Consider the following 18,070-nt stretch of genomic DNA (forward strand, 5'->3'; position numbering starts at 1 on the left):
AGTGCAGTAAATAATAACGTACTTGTACTAAATGTACTTAACTATAATATATGCCACAATACCTTCAAAATGTATACGTTTATAATTTGGAGCTTACCCCTTCATCCGGTTTAAAGTGTGAAATGGTGGCCTCATACCATTCCACTGTGCCTTTCTGTAGTGACATGGACAAATGCAAATACAGTATTTCTGAAAAATTCTCAAACTGCCCAAATACTTAACAATAATGAGTCAATGTGGTTATTGAGGTTTAATTATACCTTTATGACAGTTGCTATTTCCAGGTGTAGCTCATTGCGGTTAGAACAAACTGCCTTAAATGCTTGCTGCAGCTGGATCTGTCCAACAGTCCTGAATTCCACACAAAGCCATAGAAAGCAAAGAAATGCAGAGAAATTTAATTATTTTATTGCAGAAAATCAAATGTATTCCTTGCACACATTCCTGAGTTAAACCAAGAATGCAATACTCGCATGTGCACTCTTTTACAGACCAGACTGAACCAGCTGCCGTTTCTATCAGCGTACTTAATCAGACTGTAAAATCCTGGCACCTGCATGTCTATGCGTTTGTGTTTGTGTATGCTCGTAAAATTGACTTGTTAACAGAGACTAGTGCACTATACTACATTTAAGAGCAACCCTGGGGAAAAAAAAAGCTCCACAGGATATCAATTCTTCCAAACCCCTCTAGCCGATACAGACCCCCCTAGAGAAATATAGAGCCAGAAAATGTAAAAGGGCACAGCAACACAAACTCCACACAGACAGCTAGCTACCATATTGACAGCTGGGAAAAAAAATATTTCAATTTGTATTTGAATAGACTCCCCAGGCCAGACCTTTCAAAACTCTCTCACACACTGTGTGTGTTTGTGTTGTTTGTGTGTGTGTGTGTGTGTGTGTGTGTGTGTGTGTGTGTGTGTGTGTGTAGATTTACCTCAGCATTATCTCACATCGAGTGATGGCAGCAGGGTTGGTGCACGGGAATACATGCCTCATGCTCTTTATAAGAGACAGGCCGTAATCACAGTAGAGTTTAAAGCTCTCAGCAAGGAGGCTCTCCTGTACACATCATAATATCCGCTATTAATGCTCATGTTAGAAATATTGCATTTAGATCATAGTTAGCAGTCTCAAAAGCACTAAAAGTTCAATACACTCTCGGTATCTAAGCACGAGGGCCTTCGCGAGCATGAGCAAGAGTCTTTTTTACCTCCTTGAATGACTATTCCCTACCGTTCCGGATCAATGAGGTGTTGTGAAGACCTACCAGCTCCTTATTCACATCTCCAGCCTCCCATTCGGCCTCTACGGCCCTCAGCAGCCTGAGCAGTAGTGCGTAACACATCCTCTGAGAGAGGTGATGGCTACTGTAGCAGTGCCAGCGACTAAAATACAAAAACAAAAATTGTGAATGTTGAGCTGAATATCAGTTTGCATGTCTACAAATCCATTGAAAATTTATTACATCCAAAACACAGACCAATTTGCTGTGAATTAACATCAGAATGTGGATTATGGAGAGGTGGAATGAAGAGATTAACAGCATCAAGATTTAATACACACATGACTGCCTGTTGCAGTGGAGTAAGATCGGCCTGAACAGCGTGATGGGAAAGCACGGTCCATGCTGCTGGACACACCTGTCCATTCCAGTTATAGGGTTCTTTCTGAAAAGGTTTTAACAAAATAGCATGCAGTTACTTTCATTTTTACGTTTTTGGGGTTTTTTTTCTAAGCAGCGGGTTTATTTGTGAAAGTTGAACACTATAAATACAGAATCCAAACCTGAACTTGCTTGTGCTCATACTCCAGAATTTGGCTTAACATCTTCTGATGAATGATCACATTCGAGACCACCTTGCTCAGAGCAGTGTTCCTCTGTTGGACAAATAAAGAAAGCATAAATGTAAATGTATTGATAACAGAAGTCTGATTGCATGCTGTTGTGCTTTAATGATGGTGTTATTTCAAAATGAAAAATCCGCCTCGGATTTGTAGTACTCTGCACACTAGCAAAAACAACCAACAATGCCTAGTCACTAAATAATAAATAATTAATAAATAAAAAAATATGCTAATTTTGAATAGAGGTGGTAAAGATCTAATTCAAGACTTGGGAAAAACCAATGACATTGCTGTCTTAACTTTAGAGTTCTATTTGAACGGTCACTGTAGATTTTTCCACTCGTAAGGAACGTAACATCAAAAATCTAAATGGCTGCTCAGAGCATTAGTAAATATTACTTGTCTTAGATTAACCAACTTGCATACATTCACTTTCACATTCGATTGTTAAATCTATACCCATGCAGATAAATAATAAAAAAGAATAATACGCATTGCATATAGTGACACAACTGTGACTACTGACCCACTTCTGATGTGTCAAGAATATATTGTATGTATTGATTTTTTTTTATATTTCAATAAAAAAATTTAATTTGTAATATGCCATTGTACAGAAATACAGAACTATTTTGTTGCATAATTTGAAGCATAATTTTTTTAAACATTTTATGACATGAATGAATACAATCTTCAAATTGTATAATTTTGAGAGATGTACACACTGGTTATTGGATAATTGTCTATTATAAATATAACTATATATGAGACATGGTCCACTACTAGAACTAGTCATCTAAATGAAATTTAAATATTTTATAACAAAGTTTTGTCATCCTCAAGGTTCATTAATAACAATTTATTTTTTGTTTAATAATTTTATTTTCTTAATTTGAGCCCCAGGGACCCAATACAGAGTTCTAACTTTCTTCCTTTAGAATAAACTCAATTATTTTTCATTAAATGATTTATTACCAAACCTCAATGTGCCATTCATGCTGGGTTTTTCAGAAATGGAATAGACAGAGATCTCTACCTGGTTAGTGAAGAGTCTTAAAATGAGGTGACATTCTCCCTGCACTTTAGACGCACTGGACCTTGGCTCTAACTTGAACCACTTATCATAGCCAATAACTGGGATCTCCTGTTGAAAGATATGAAACAATGATTTTTAATGTATTTACTGCATTTTATTGTATTATTTTTGTAATGGGTTTTAATCAGTTTATTTCCTTTCTGACACAATAAAATCTATGCTGAAACAATGATAGTAGAAGGAAGGAAAATAAACGAAATAATGGTAAATACATGAATGGATGCATAAAATATAAAATGAGTGAATGAATGAATAATAAATAAACAAACAAATAAATCAAATAATCTTATAAAATAAACTTAAATAATATTAAATATAATCTAATGAACACAATATCCATAAGGAAAGAAGAACCTTAATCTAATATTATGTTCCTTATATTTTAACCAGGGCTACATTCATGGTCTTTGAAAATTACAGATGGCATCTGCACCGTTATACTCCCTGCAATATATTAGTCTGTTGCATTCGTTTCTTACGCTTAATGGGATGTTCAGACAGCCGAGAAAGTCGTCAGCGTTCTCTTCGCTTACTGAAGCTGATGCTCCATTGGCTCTCACAGATTTGGCAATTTGCTTGAAGTATCTAATCAAAAAATGCCATAATCCATGCAAACATAAGTAAATTGTAGTTAAACATTGTGTTTTTAATTGAGCATTTAAGGTCAGCATGCTGTACCTGCCCATTCCTCTGAACCCACTGATCTCATTTAGCTTACGACACGCTTCAGCCACGGACACGTCGTCATCATGATCCCTAGTTAAAACAAAAAGCTTATTTAATATTCTGAGCTAACAATCTTTAGTGAAAGTTTGTTTGCACTTTCATTTGCATTGGTTTGAGAAGTGCAGGTGTAAACAGTTTTAACAACTATCTTACCATATATCCAGATGTAGAAGATCATTTTGTACATCATCGATGTCACTGTGCGAAGAGAAAACATTAAACGGGCTCAAAAACCTATTCTTGTAAACATGCAATCATCATGTACCATCAATAATTATACAAGCATCCTCAGCAGCATGTTCAGCATTGTGCATCGCATGCTTTGTTAAGCAGACTAGAGAAAAAAATGCTGGAAAAAGAATCACATCGTTTTACTCACAAAACAAAATGTTCGTTCCACACAGGGTTCAGAGTTTCAGGTTTGACTTCAGTCACTTGGATGTCTCTTGCTGCCAGCACTTCCTTGATGCTGGAACGCTTTTCTAACTTCTCCTTCCTCTTACGGAAGCTGAACTTTCTCTCTTTTTTCTCCTCGGTCTCACGTGGGCTTTGTCCCACAAGAATACCCAGCATGCAATAGGGGTCACTGTAACCTACCGAGTCCCCAAAATAAATGTTCCAGGAACAACAGACAAAACATCATCCTCCAAAACACCATATAAAAAGTTCTTAGTATCTTAGTATTGCTTTTTTATCTAAGCAAGGTTTCTCCTAAAGAAAGGCACCTGCACAGGGATGGACAAATGACTGAGAAGTTATATTCAAACAAATGTATATGCAATGTGTCACAATCATACTATGTTGGCAATGGTACTGAAATGGTAGTGAAAGTAAAAAGTACTTTATGTATATATTTTTCAACATCTTTTTGTCTGAAAATATAATGCAAGTCATCCTTATTTACCATTAGCTACGATTTTACACTGTCAGTAAACTTAAGTATATGTTAGATGGCACATTTGTTATTTGCACTCAAACTCAGTCACATGTTAAATTAAAAAGCAAACAACTTTTTAGTCCTTTACATTTTTATTTAAACCTTCAAGGTAGTTGTAACAAATCACAAATGTCTCTTCTTTTATTCAGCTAATATGATGATCTACAACTAAATACTTTTCATAATTATTTTGGCTCAGTTTAGCATCTAGTGGTAGTGTGTAAGATGTTGGACTTCTGTTAAGAAAGTTGTGAGTTCACATCCAACACCACCAAGCTCCAATTGGATGGCTTTTGAGCAAGGCCATTAACCTGCAAATGCTCTTAAATAAGACAATTTCCAAAATGCTGTAAATGTAAACCCAATTAGGCATGTTTTTAAGACAAGGCTTTTGTCACTATTTGTCACCTATTAGATTAATTTACCTCAGGATGCTTTGATAGATGATGGAATGGAGATTATGCGTTTTAGAGCAGGAACATTTTACTGAGGTGATATCAAGGACACTAAAACTCAAGTTCCACCCAAAGTCTTGTGGATTGTCTGTATTTAATAACAAAGCATTAGCTTTAGCTACATGCAGTATCATGAGAAGGTTATGGCTGGTGATGACAAGTTACTAAGCTTGATAGTTAAAAAAAAAGAAAAAAGAAAACGAACGGGATGCTAAACTCAAAGTATTGTATTCTAAACTGAGCTAATCACATGATGCATTAGCATGCAGTTATTAGCTATATGAAAGAAGAAGAGGCCAAAATCTTTTTTTTGTTTGTTTCTTGGAACTAAGTAAGACCACAAAAAGAGTTCAGATTCATGAATACTCTGTCAAAGTACAAATATGTCAAACGAATCAAACTCAAGTATAACAATGAAATAAAGCTACTCATGTGTTGTTTATTCCTTTGCCTATGTTTATTGGAGAATTTTGTGGCATGTTCTAGAAAAACTCCCATCCTATAAATGCCACAGTAATTATAAACGTGCAAAATCAAAGTCACTCACCGTTGGCATCTTTCGCCATGAGATTCTTGCCTTTCATGACAGAGACTCGTAAAGAAAAGCCTGGTCTCTGTAGAAAGAAAGGGTCAGACATGTGGATCACAAAAGATCTGGACGAGTATCTTAAGCTCTCATCAGTAGCTTTGTGCTTGGTGGGGATTTTTCACAGTCAAAGCTACCGTTAAAGAACCAATGGGGCCAACGAACCAAACAAAGCAAGTGTTTCACCACTCACAGTAAATTTCACTGTGCTTTTACATAAAGCAATACATCATGAGCATTTCCGTGTACTATTCTCTGGCATACTGTGATAAATAAAAAGGCTGACTTCAAATGAGAAGAATGAACATTAACACTTTTCATTAACACAGCCACACAAAAAGTTCACACTTAGTATTTCTTTATGGCAGCCCAACACGATTGTCCAACCTCGTGGCGGTTTCTAATTTGTTTTTTAACACCTTTAGCCACGTGTCACAGTCCACTTTTAGCATCCTGTGGGTTTTATACAATGAAGCCATAGAGATATGGCTGTTTTAAGTGAAGACCTGGGTGGATCCAAGCATCCCACGAAAACAGTTATTCATCTGCAGAGGGAAAATTCTACTGCATGCCTCAAATTCTCTTCTCTGTCTATTGGCCAAGCAAGTAGAGACAGATTTTTTTTTTCCAGAAGTGGGCATAAATAAAAAATAAAAAAATAAAAAGATCTCTGACAGGTGTAGAGATGCAGAATTTAGATTCAAAGAGAATGTTTAAAAAAATTGTGACAGGAATAAACTTTTACTGTTCCTTTTACTCACTCTGGACAACAAGCCATGGACTTTCCCCCTACTGTCATATGCCACATTCTAACAAAGAATGAATTCTGTGAGCACATATTCAGAAACCATCATAACATAAATTACAACTGAGCCCAATTTCTCCATAATGTGCAATATTCAAATCTACACAGTACGGCTGATTCGTATCATAAAATAGAATAAAAAAATATATAATAATAAAAGAATAAAATCAAACATAAATTAAATAAAGTTGCAAAAAAATTACAAATAAAATTTACAATAAAAATAAAATGTATAATAAAAAAAACTTTAAATATATAATTTATAATAAAAAATTTAATGTACAATAAAAAGGTAACAAAACAAAAAAAATATATACAAAAAAATTAAAGTAGTTTTTACTATACAAAATGCAAATAGAGATTTCAGACATTTAATTTGCATGCAGCATTTACGTATAGAAATGTGCATTAATAAAAAATCATTGTGATTCTGATGCAAGCCAAGAAACAAAGATGTTTGTAACATATGAGATTTCAAAACACTTACAAATGACAGAGTAAGCCAAAAAAAAACATGGGGAAAAAAGCACAATCACTCTTTGAAGCCTACATTTTGCTGATGGAAAAGAAGTACATGACATGGCTGAAAATCTGCATAGATGCCTAGAGAAGAAAAATTCACCAAATGCCTCACCTTAGACTCTCTCACTCTCTGGAGAATGATTTCGTGCTCCTCTTGGCTCATATCAAATACCTGAGATAAACAGGAGGCATACTGTTATCCAGGGAATAGACATAAATGATTGTTTTAAGGCAGGCATCTGAGATGCTGCTTTGGAACAAATGTAATGGATCTGCATTTGGCCATAAAAAATATTTATTTCAGTTGCTTCAATAATGTATATGTGCAGGATTCAGGCGTTTTTTTCTTCTATGTTAGGACCCTGAAATGTCAGATAATCAGTCTTACCCATATTGGAGAAACAGATTAAAACAGATATATAGGTTGTTAGGCCAAGTAAAGACTTGGTGTTACAATTCTAGGGTGAATATAATAGTAATGCTGAACACCAATAACAGCAGAAGAAGGTTTTGTTATTTAATCATGTTTTAGAGCATCGGATACGAATCATGATACCCTAGATTAATTAAAACAGCCCATGAATCATTCCCGTGTACAGTAAAGTATGTGTGTATGTAACTCTGTGTGCATATTTGTAAGAATGTGTGTAAGTATAAAACATTAGAAACATGCTACTGAATATTTTTCCATACCAACCGCTATGCAGAAATCTAACAGAATATAACTATTTATTTCACATCACATTTGCAAAAGTAAAATTTTTAAGCATTCACTGAAAATTTGGTGAGTTTTTGTATATTATATATTACAAAAGCTTTGCACAGATGTATTTCAATCTACTGACCTAACCATTTCTTTGAGTTAATATCTAGTCAAATAACAAGTGAATATGTAAAAATATAGAGATACTAAGTCAAAAAATGCTAGATAAAAAATTCTAAATTTCAAGATACCAAGTATTTATAACAAGATTTTAAATTATAAAACAAGATAGTAAGTAAGAATAGCAAGATATTAATTCAAAATAACACAGCGATCAAAATAAAGTAAAAAAAAAAAAAAAAGAAAAGGTAAATCAATAAAATAAGATACTAATCAGAGTAATAAGATTAAAGGTAACAAAAGTTAAAAGAAATAAGGCCTCTACCTTCTGTAGGTAGTTAAACAAGTCCTCTTCATTGTTTACATATTCCGGTGATGGTACCCCGACCCGATTAACCACTGTGTAGACCACTTCCTCGTACAATAAATCAAGCTGAAAAAAAAAAAAAATGTCACATTTCATTTTATTTCATTAAGTATTCACAGTGCTTCACTTTTTCCACATTTTGCTATGCCTGTTTTCAAAATGGATTAAATTCATTATTTCCCTCAAAATTCTACAAACAATACCCCATAATGACAATGTGAAAGCAGTGTGTTTGAAATCTTTGCAAATTTATTACAAATTAAAAAACAATAAAAAACTATATGTATTTACAGGCTTTGCTCAATACTTTGTTGAAGTAACTTTGGCACCAATTACAGCCTCAAGTCTTTTTGAGAATGATTCTACAAGCTTTGCAGAACCTCTCAAGCTCCAACAGTTTGGATGGGGAGCAATAGTGCACAGCCATTTTCGGATCTCTTTATAGTTGTTAAGTCTGGGCTCTGCCTGGGCCACTTAAGGACATTCACAGAGTTGTCCCTAAGCCACTCCTTTGTTATCTTGGCTTTGTGCTTAGTGCTGTCCTCCTGTTGAAAAATGAACATTTGCCCGAGTCTGAGGTCCAAAGCACTCTGGAGCAGGTTTTCGTCAAGGATGTCTCTGTATATTGCTGCATCCATCTCTTCATCCTAACTATTCTCCCAGATCCTGCCACTGAAAAAAAAACCCACTTAGCATGATGCTGCCACCACCATGCTTCACTGTAGGGATGGTATTGGCCAGGTGATGAGAGGTGCCTGGTTTCCTCCAGACATGACACTTGGCATTCAGGCTAAAGAGTTTAATCTTTGTTTATCATGGTCTGAGAGTCCTTCAGGTGCCTTTTGGCAAACACCAGGCGGGCTATCATGTGCCTTTTACTGAGAAGTGGCTTCTGTCTGGTCACTCCACCATACAAGCCTGACTGGTGGACTGCTGCAGAGATGGATGTTCTTCTGGAAGGTTCCCCCTATTCACAGAGAATCCACACTCCTTCTCCCCCAATCACTTAGCTTGGTGGGGAGCCTGCTCTAGGAAGAGTTCTGGTGGTTCCAAACTTTTTCCATTTATGGATGATGGAGGCCACTGTGCCCATTGGGATTTTTAATGCTGCAAAACATTTTCTGTACCCTTCCCCAAATCTGTGCCTACAATCCTGTCTCGGAGGTCTACAGACAAAGTTAAACTTTTAGGCAACAGTTTGGGGGATAAAAAAAAAACACATGACTGGAAGGTCAGGTATCCCAAAACCTTAGACAATTTTTTGGGAAATCAGTTAATAAATGTACAATTATAACTATTAAACTCCTGGGAATTTCAACGTTTTGTTTTTTTTTACTTTTGGTTCCACATCAGTTGAGCATATTAGTTACTATGCATGAAGCATAGTAAATGTACAGTACATTGTAATTGTATACATTACATATGTGTGGCTTGTAAACCGTCACACAAAGGTTTAAAAAAACCCTGCAAACATTTATATCATATATACACAAAAAAATAAAAATAGTATATATGTATAGTCTTTATAGTTATTCCAGTTTTTTTCAGATGTTGGAAAATATAACTCACTTCATTCCTAGTGGTTTTCTCAGGAACCAGCAGTTGGTCTGTACACTCAGGTGGCGGTGGACCTGCGATAATCTCCTCCTTATAAAGTGTGACAAAGTAAAGTAAAAAGACAAAAACAATGATGCTGTGATGTATTGAAGGTCTCATGTGTGAAGCCCTGCAAATTTAACTGTTTTATTTTTAAATAAAACATGCATACTGCTTCACTTTACCTGCAGTGACGTCTACGCATGAACAAAATAACACACGTTATCCATTTTTTGCAGTTTCCCCATTCCCATTACTGAACTTTCCAAACTCACATTGTAGCACGATCAGCTACAACACAAATCCAGCAAGTGTCAAAATCACAGTTCAAATTGTAAAATATTTACACTGAGACCATTCTGAATATTCTGAGTATTTATAGGTGCTTGACTTTTTTAAACTAATTTTTTGTGCTGCATGTTTATATTACCCATGTGCAGTGCAGGCCTATGAGGCCCATAATAAGCTGGCATGATTATTCTTGTATAAAGCTCTCGGGACAAGAGATCTTCAGCTGTGTCTAGACTAAAAGCTTACTCTAGTCTGTATCTTAATATTCACTCATGAAACAGATTCAATATTTAACCTTAATTACAATATGTATAAAAGGAGGAGACGGCATAAAATGCAAATGAGGTAAGGAATAATTGATGGTTTGTTAAATAATTCGATAAACTATGCACACCCGAGGGTAAAATCCAGGGTGTGTGCTATTTTTTTAATAATTTGATCAACTGCAGTCAATTATTCCAAATTTACCAAAGTATACGATCTGACCATCTCCTTGCCATAGTCACCACTGGCTTGCTCATTAGGAATAAACTTACAATTATAAGGAACAAACTTATACATTCTTTTATAACCGTTTTATCTGTGTAAAGCTGCTTTGAGACAATGTCTATTGTTAAAAGCTCTATACAAATATAAATGAATTGAATTGAATATAATTAGATGAAAGCTTTGAATAATCCTCAGTGGTGTCTAATATGTGGAAATGGAAACTTGTTATGATTATAAAATTTTCACTTCCATTCATTCAATTGAATAATATATTAAGATACGAAATGTATGGAAGAAAATAGCATTCGAAACAATTCTTCCTATTATTACTTATACTTTGTATTAAGTACAGATACGAAATGCAGAAGTGACCAAACTAGTCACAAAAATATACTTTTTCTTATTTAGATAGTGAATTGGAAGCTCAATTTAATGTCTCCATTAGGTCAGGAAATCAGAATGTGCGTACGCAATGTACTTTTTCATGGTTTCCGTGTGCTATTTTGAGCTTTAGACGTGATTAATTGTACTTGTGCTCTCGGTTATTTTGCACTCTGACCAAGCAGTCATATTCTTACAGTTCATTTTGAATAGGCTTTTATAATCAATGTCTATAAGATACATTACCCATCCAAAAGTTTATGGACACCTGATAAAAATACTCATATGCCTGTTAAGATCTTAGGCTTGATTCATTCCCCATGTGTTTACTGTTATAATAACCGCCACTCTTTTGGAAATGTTTTTCACTAGATTTTGGGGCATGGCTGTGTGAGATTTGTGTTTATTCAGCTTCAAGAGAACTAGTGCGATCAGACACTGATGTTGGATGAAGAATTCTGGGGTGTTTGTCAAGTCAAATTAAGAAGATTTAATTGTCATTTCAATCATATATAGCTGACGCAGTATACAGTGAAATGAGACGATGAGAACCCTGGTGCTACATAAACACAACATAGAGCTGCATCACACAACATATAGTTACATAACCGAAAACACAGAGCTACATAACAGAACACAGAGCTACATAACAGAGCACAGAGCTACATAATAGAACACAGAGTTACATAACAGAACATAGAGCTACATAATATAACACAAAGCTACATAACAGAACACAGAGCTACATAACAGGACACAGAGCTACATAATAGAACACAGAGCTACATTACAGAACATAGAGCTACATAATAGAACACAGAGCTACATAACAGAACACAGAGCTACATAACAGAACACAGAGCTACATAACAGAACACAGAGCTACATTACAGAACATAGAGCTACATAATAGAACACAGAGCTACATAACAGAACATAGAGCTACATAATAGAACACAGAGCTAAATAACAGAAAACACAAAGCTAAATAACAGAACATATGGCTACATAACACAACACAGAGCTACATACCAGAACACAGAGCTACATAACAGAACACAGAGCTACATAACAGAACACAGAGCTACATAACAGAACATAGAGCTACATAATAGAACACAGAGCTACATAACAGAAAACACAGAGCTAAATAACAGAACATATGGCTACATAACACAACACAGAGCTACATAACAGAACACAGAGCTACATAACAGAACACAGAGCTACATAACAGAACACAGAGCTACATAACAGAACATAGAGCTACATAATAGAACACAGAGCTACATAACAGAACACAGAGCTACATAACAGAACACAGAGCTACATAACAGAACACAGAGCTACATAACAGAACACAGAGCTACATAACAGAACACAGAGCTACATAACAGAACACAGAGCTACATAACAGAACATAGAGCTACATAATAGAACACAGAGCTACATAACAGAACACAGAGCTACATAACAGAACACAGAGCTACATTACAGAACATAGAGGTACATAATAGAACATAGAGCTACATAACAGAACACAAAGCTACATAACAGAACACAGAGCTACATAACAGAACATAGAGCTACATAATAGAACACAGAGCTACATAACCAAACACAGAGCTACATAACAGAACACAGAGCTACATTACAGAACATAGAGGTACATAATAGAACATAGAGCTACATAACAGAACACAGAGCTACATAACAGAACACAGAGCTACATAACAGAACATAGAGTTACATAATAGAACACAGAGCTACATAACCGAACACAGAGCTACATAACAGAACACAGAGCTACATTACAGAACATAGAGCTACATAATAGAACACACAGCTACATAATAGAACACAGAGCTACATAACAGAACACAGAGCTACATAACAGAACACAGAGCTACATAATAGAACACAGAGCTACATAACAGAACACAGAGCTACATAATAGAACACAGAGCTACATAACAGAACATAGAGCTACATAATAGAACACAGAGCTACATAACAGAACACAGAGCTACATAACAGAACACAGAGCTACATAGAACACAGAGCTACATAACAGAACATAGAGCTGCATAATAGAACACAGAGCTACATAACAGAATACAGAGCTACATAACAAAACACAGAGCTACATAACAGAATATAGAGCTACATAACAGAACACAGAGCTACATAACAGAACACAGAGCTACATAATATAACACAGAGCTACATAACATAACACAGAGCTACATAACAGAACACAGAGCTAAGGACTAAAGTCAATTGTACTAGGTGCATCGTGTACAACCCAGTGCAAACAGACAATACAAGAGAGTGTGGGACATATACACAAAACACAAAATAGCGGCATCCAGCAAACCTACTGTATAATGTGTTATACAGTACAATGTTCATAAAGAGAACTATAAACAAGAGTGTAATTGTAAACATCTAATTTTAATTTAAGACATCTCTGACAATGATCTTTATACTATTGATTACTCCACAATATTATTTCTATATGTTTAATACTGGATTTGCATATTCCTCACTATATATGTGTAAACTTGTCTCTGATTACAGACTTTTTGTCGTAATTGTGTGTACATACATTATCTTCTTTTAGCACTTAAGAGCTGGAATAGTAAGAGAAGAGTACCGCATCCTGAACCTCTCAATCAAACAGATTAAATGAGACGTTTGCATCGTTGTTTAGGTGGAGCAAAGGCCACCAAGAGCAGTCTATCATAGCTGATTCTTTCTTCACACTGCTATTTACAGCTCTATGAGCCATCTCTTCACTGAGTTGCCTTGCCTCGCTTTAGTACGATTTGAAGGGGTGGAAACGATAGGGTCTTGCCAGGTCTCGGGGGTGTGTGCAGTGTCCTGTGGATTCCATACTCACCTCATCTTGAATGGAAGCCAAAAGACTGTCTTGCTTCTGGACAATTTTATTCATTCTCTCAAAGAACTCCCCATTCCCTTTGGCAACCCTGCAACATGTAAATTGACTTGTTTAGTAAAAAAAAGCATCTCACACTTGTAAAGAAGATCTTCGGCTCGGAATGCAATAGGAGATCAGGGCGGCACTTAAAGGTACAAGCAGGCAACCTTTAGCAGAATGTTCCCTGCAGTTGATTTGGGATTGCCAAGTTGTCAGTCATGTACAGCAATAAGGCAAGCCAGAAGCAGGGGATTTAAGTAAGGCCTTGTTTTTCAGTAACCGGAATCCCTGTGGTATTTCAGCATTGACCAAAAGGATCAGATGGAGTTGGGATATAAAACAAACAAGCCTTCCCACCACTAGAACTCTCGTAGTGAGTCTGTTTCATCTCATATATCTAGTCTTCTCCTTCTGCTTTACTGGAGAGGCAAAAGGTTCCCCATCTCTGTTCTAAAGCAGAAACAATTAACAGACAGAGGCTAATCCTGTAGAAACGGATCCCATGAGACTAGAAGATGGACATATTGTAATTCCTGTCACTACTTCTCTAAAAAGGGATTTTTTTCTTGCCTCACGACAGCAAGAACCCAGTGCTTTCCAACTCATTTTATTAGACAACCGATTCACAAGAGAGGGGGCTGATGCATTTCTCCCGTGAAGCGGGATGAACTCGTGGACCCCTGCCACTTGTTAATTTCCCAGCCTCCGTCGTCATGGTGATGATAGCACGTTCATGGCAGGATCAGTCGGCATGGTGGAGAACCTTGGGAATACCCCCACCCAACAGACCAGCTCTCCCAGCTCACTCACCCACCCCCTACCAGTCATCTAATCCCCTTCCCTCCACTCAAACACACACATGCACACACACACACACACATTCACCCCCCAGGCATCCAATCTACTGTGCCCTTCTGACTCTCTGACTCCAAGAGTAAGTGCAGGAATGAACAATTCTCTCCGTTCTTTCACTGTATCTGTCTCGCTCATTATTTACATAGACTGTCCACTGAGGCCTATGATGTTTTATTAATGTCACCACAGCAGGTGTTTGACTTATTTCCCAGTTCAAGCTGGCTGTCTCCTGAATAAGGGAAGGCGGTGATGAAAGAAACAATTTCTATTTAATACTTAGTTAAAACATGGCACTTGGAGATTTCCTCTATTTAGGACCTTTTTTTTTTTTTTTTTTTACGTATCCTTGATGAGTATATTTTCCTGCTATTGCTTGATAGAATAACAATGGGAAGTAAAGCATAAAAAAAAAAATCAATATTACAATTTGAAATGATTAATAAATGTTTACTTTATAATCTCTCTTTATTCACCAAAGTCTACAATAAAAATTGATCAGAAAACCAGCAACCTTACTTTTATACCTGGCCTTCTTTAGATGTATTATACACATCCTTTATACATAACCCTCTTTACAACTTAAATGATCAATATCATTGAGCCAGTGCTCTAGTTTCCTAAAGGAATTTTTTGAAAAAAAAAGTTAATCAAACAATAAAAATGTCTTAATGATGGCTGTTTGTTCTTCTGCTGAGCCACATGAATCCCATGGGGTTAAATGTACAAGGCTCTTACAAGGCTATTAGCTTTATAAACATATAAAAAAGCACAAGGTTAACCAACAGAAGAAAGGGAAAAATACAATTAACAAGGTTTTCTCTGTGAATTTCAGATCTCTCTGTGAGGAATTGAGCAGCAGCACCTTGCTTTTTAATCATAGATGGTTTGAAATGACATGCACAGATACATAGGAGTAAGCAGAAGACATATCTTTGAAAGAAAGTTTAGACCTAAACAGATTTAGGTCTAAACAGCAAAAAAAAAAAAAAAAAAAAAAAAAAAAAGAGAAAGAAAAACAAGAAATGCAAAAACAGCTTATACAAAGCTGCTTATACAATTTTTTCAAAGTCTTCTCTATTTGATGACCCCTATTATGTTCATTTCAAAACCAGAATAATGTATAATTAATTTTTTTTTCCCTTTCAGAGAAGTCTACTGTAGAGTCCCCACATTAACATAATAAGCCATTTAAATGTAAAGGAGACTGTGTGTGTGTGTGTGTGTGTGTGTGTGTGTGTGTGTGTGTGTGTGTGTGTGTGTGTGTGTGTTCCATTTTTTATTTCCTTGCATCAAGCCTGCAGCCAACATGGGCAAGTAAACATTTCTAAGTAACATATGTTTATTTGCCTTTTTTTAATGAACTTATTTTAAATATTAAATACTTTAAGGCACTGGAATAATTGAATTAAGAATGTTTCAAATTAAATTCTTCCAATTGCAAATGAAAGCACTATAGGCAGACCACATATTTACTGTATGTTTTACTGAATATGTCAATCTTCCAAGTGCACATGCTCTTAATAATGTACTCATTTACGCTCAGAGTGAGCACTTAATTACAGTTAAACAAAATGTAGCTTTCCATAATTTACTGTTCTTCTGTGTATATACTGTTTGTTATATTGACAAAGGTTTATGGACACCTGATATAAGATTTGTATCCTGATTTTTGGACATCCAATTCCACATTTGATAAAGTCCACTATTCTAGAAAGGAGTTCCACTACCACATTTTGAAGTGTGTTTGTGGAGATTTTTGCTCATTTAGTCACAATGGTGTTAGTAAAGTCAGGTACTGACAGTGACAAACCATGTACTTGAGTAGTAGAAAAACACTAGATAAAATATTACTCCAGCAAAAATAAAAGCTCCATTTAAAATTTCATTTGAGTTAAAGTACAATAGTATTTTTCTATCACTCAATAATAACCTAAATATCCAAAGCACTGTGATTTATTATGGCTATAATGTTCCTATTATCATTTTTTCTCTTTCTTAATCAACTCAGTTTATGTGAAAAATCTATTACTCTTAGCACACCAATTTATTAATAGAATGAAAATATTACTCAAAAACTGATTGATAGCTATTAAAAAAAATATCATAAACCCCAAAACCTTCTTTTTAACTACTAAAATATTGTGTAAATAAGGCCACGGGTGTTGTGGCAAGTTCGAGTCAGGAGTTACTTCCATCATTTATTTCTCTCAAAATGTTCTGCTTGCTGTTGAACTGATGCTGAACTGTATGTTGGATATAAGTAGATACCACCAAGAGGTAATCAAAACAATTTGAAAACAGAGCACGTGCTCGACTCTGATTGGTGGCTTGCTGCGTGTTTGACCAGTAAAGTTTTATCCACTCAAAAATAAAAAGTGACTGATTTTACAAAATGTATTTGGGTAAAAAGTAGGATATTGGACTTTAAAATGTAGTGAAGTTGAAGGTAAAGTCTTCCTAGTGGAAATACTTCAGTAAAGTACAGATATGTGAAAAAGGTACTTAAATACAGTAGTAAATTACATTTACTTTGTTATTGTCCACCACTGGGAACTGATGTAGAGTGAGGAGACTTGGGGGTGCACTCAGCATTCCAATGCACCCCAAATGTGTTTATAGGGTTAAGTTTAGCAGGCCACTCAAGATCTTCCACTCCAACTCACGTAAAACATATCTTTGTGGAACTGTTTTTGTGCACAGTGGTCACAGCTGTCATGCCCCTGCATTGGTTTTGGTCTATTAGTTAATGTGAAGTGAAAATATTCTGCCACACCAATTGTGTTCCTCCAACTTTGTAGTAACAGTTTGACAAAGAACCACATATGATGGAAAAAAATGATCTAGTACTAGAATCTCCTTAAAATTTATATTATAGAATTTCTGTATCAAAAACACAACTCTCTGATACTTGTGTTTTTGTTGTTCAATAAACCCCCAGTGCATATTCACTTCACATTTACACACATAATGTCTTTTGACTTTGTAGCTATAAGGATGAACTGAACTGAATACTATGCATTTACAAACATAAACAAAGATATGTTTACACAACTAAATAGAAAATTAGGATTAAAAAATCATACTTTTTTTTGTCAACATTAGTGCTAGTACGCAAAGGTATTATTGGCTATTACAACTTCTTCTTAGTAAGTTGCCTTCAGTTCCTCAAGGTTACAAGACATTTGACTGAATCTCAATTTAAAAAATTCCTAAAATTGTCAATGAGATTAAAAAAGATCACATTTCCTTCTATGATGTGTAATTATGTGCTGTTTTCACGGATGTAGGCCCGAAGCTCCCACCACCATGTTTCACCATGTTCTTGGGATTATATAATCCTGTCTGCTACT

General features: G+C 35.5%; 1 protein-coding gene across 1 annotated transcript in view; it reads right to left on the bottom strand.

The window, feature by feature from the left end:
* Positions 1-18,070, bottom strand: part of baiap3 (BAI1 associated protein 3) — a 47,547-nt gene that overhangs the window by 11,173 nt on the left and 18,304 nt on the right. Inside the window, exons 3-18 of the mRNA XM_046835334.1 lie at positions 13,827-13,914; positions 9,737-9,814; positions 8,126-8,233; positions 7,090-7,149; positions 5,612-5,678; positions 4,052-4,265; positions 3,826-3,870; positions 3,625-3,702; positions 3,426-3,531; positions 2,887-2,994; positions 1,791-1,883; positions 1,569-1,672; positions 1,273-1,390; positions 940-1,064; positions 261-351; positions 98-154 (exon numbers count right to left, since the gene is read on the bottom strand). Of these exons, the coding sequence (XP_046691290.1) occupies positions 98-154; positions 261-351; positions 940-1,064; positions 1,273-1,390; positions 1,569-1,672; positions 1,791-1,883; positions 2,887-2,994; positions 3,426-3,531; positions 3,625-3,702; positions 3,826-3,870; positions 4,052-4,265; positions 5,612-5,678; positions 7,090-7,149; positions 8,126-8,233; positions 9,737-9,814; positions 13,827-13,914 (1,540 nt within the window). The remainder of the gene's footprint in view (positions 1-97; positions 155-260; positions 352-939; positions 1,065-1,272; positions 1,391-1,568; positions 1,673-1,790; positions 1,884-2,886; positions 2,995-3,425; positions 3,532-3,624; positions 3,703-3,825; positions 3,871-4,051; positions 4,266-5,611; positions 5,679-7,089; positions 7,150-8,125; positions 8,234-9,736; positions 9,815-13,826; positions 13,915-18,070) is intronic.

This window comes from Silurus meridionalis, chromosome 22 (assembly GCF_014805685.1).
Source record: "Silurus meridionalis isolate SWU-2019-XX chromosome 22, ASM1480568v1, whole genome shotgun sequence".
Classification (NCBI taxonomy): domain Eukaryota; kingdom Metazoa; phylum Chordata; class Actinopteri; order Siluriformes; family Siluridae; genus Silurus; species Silurus meridionalis.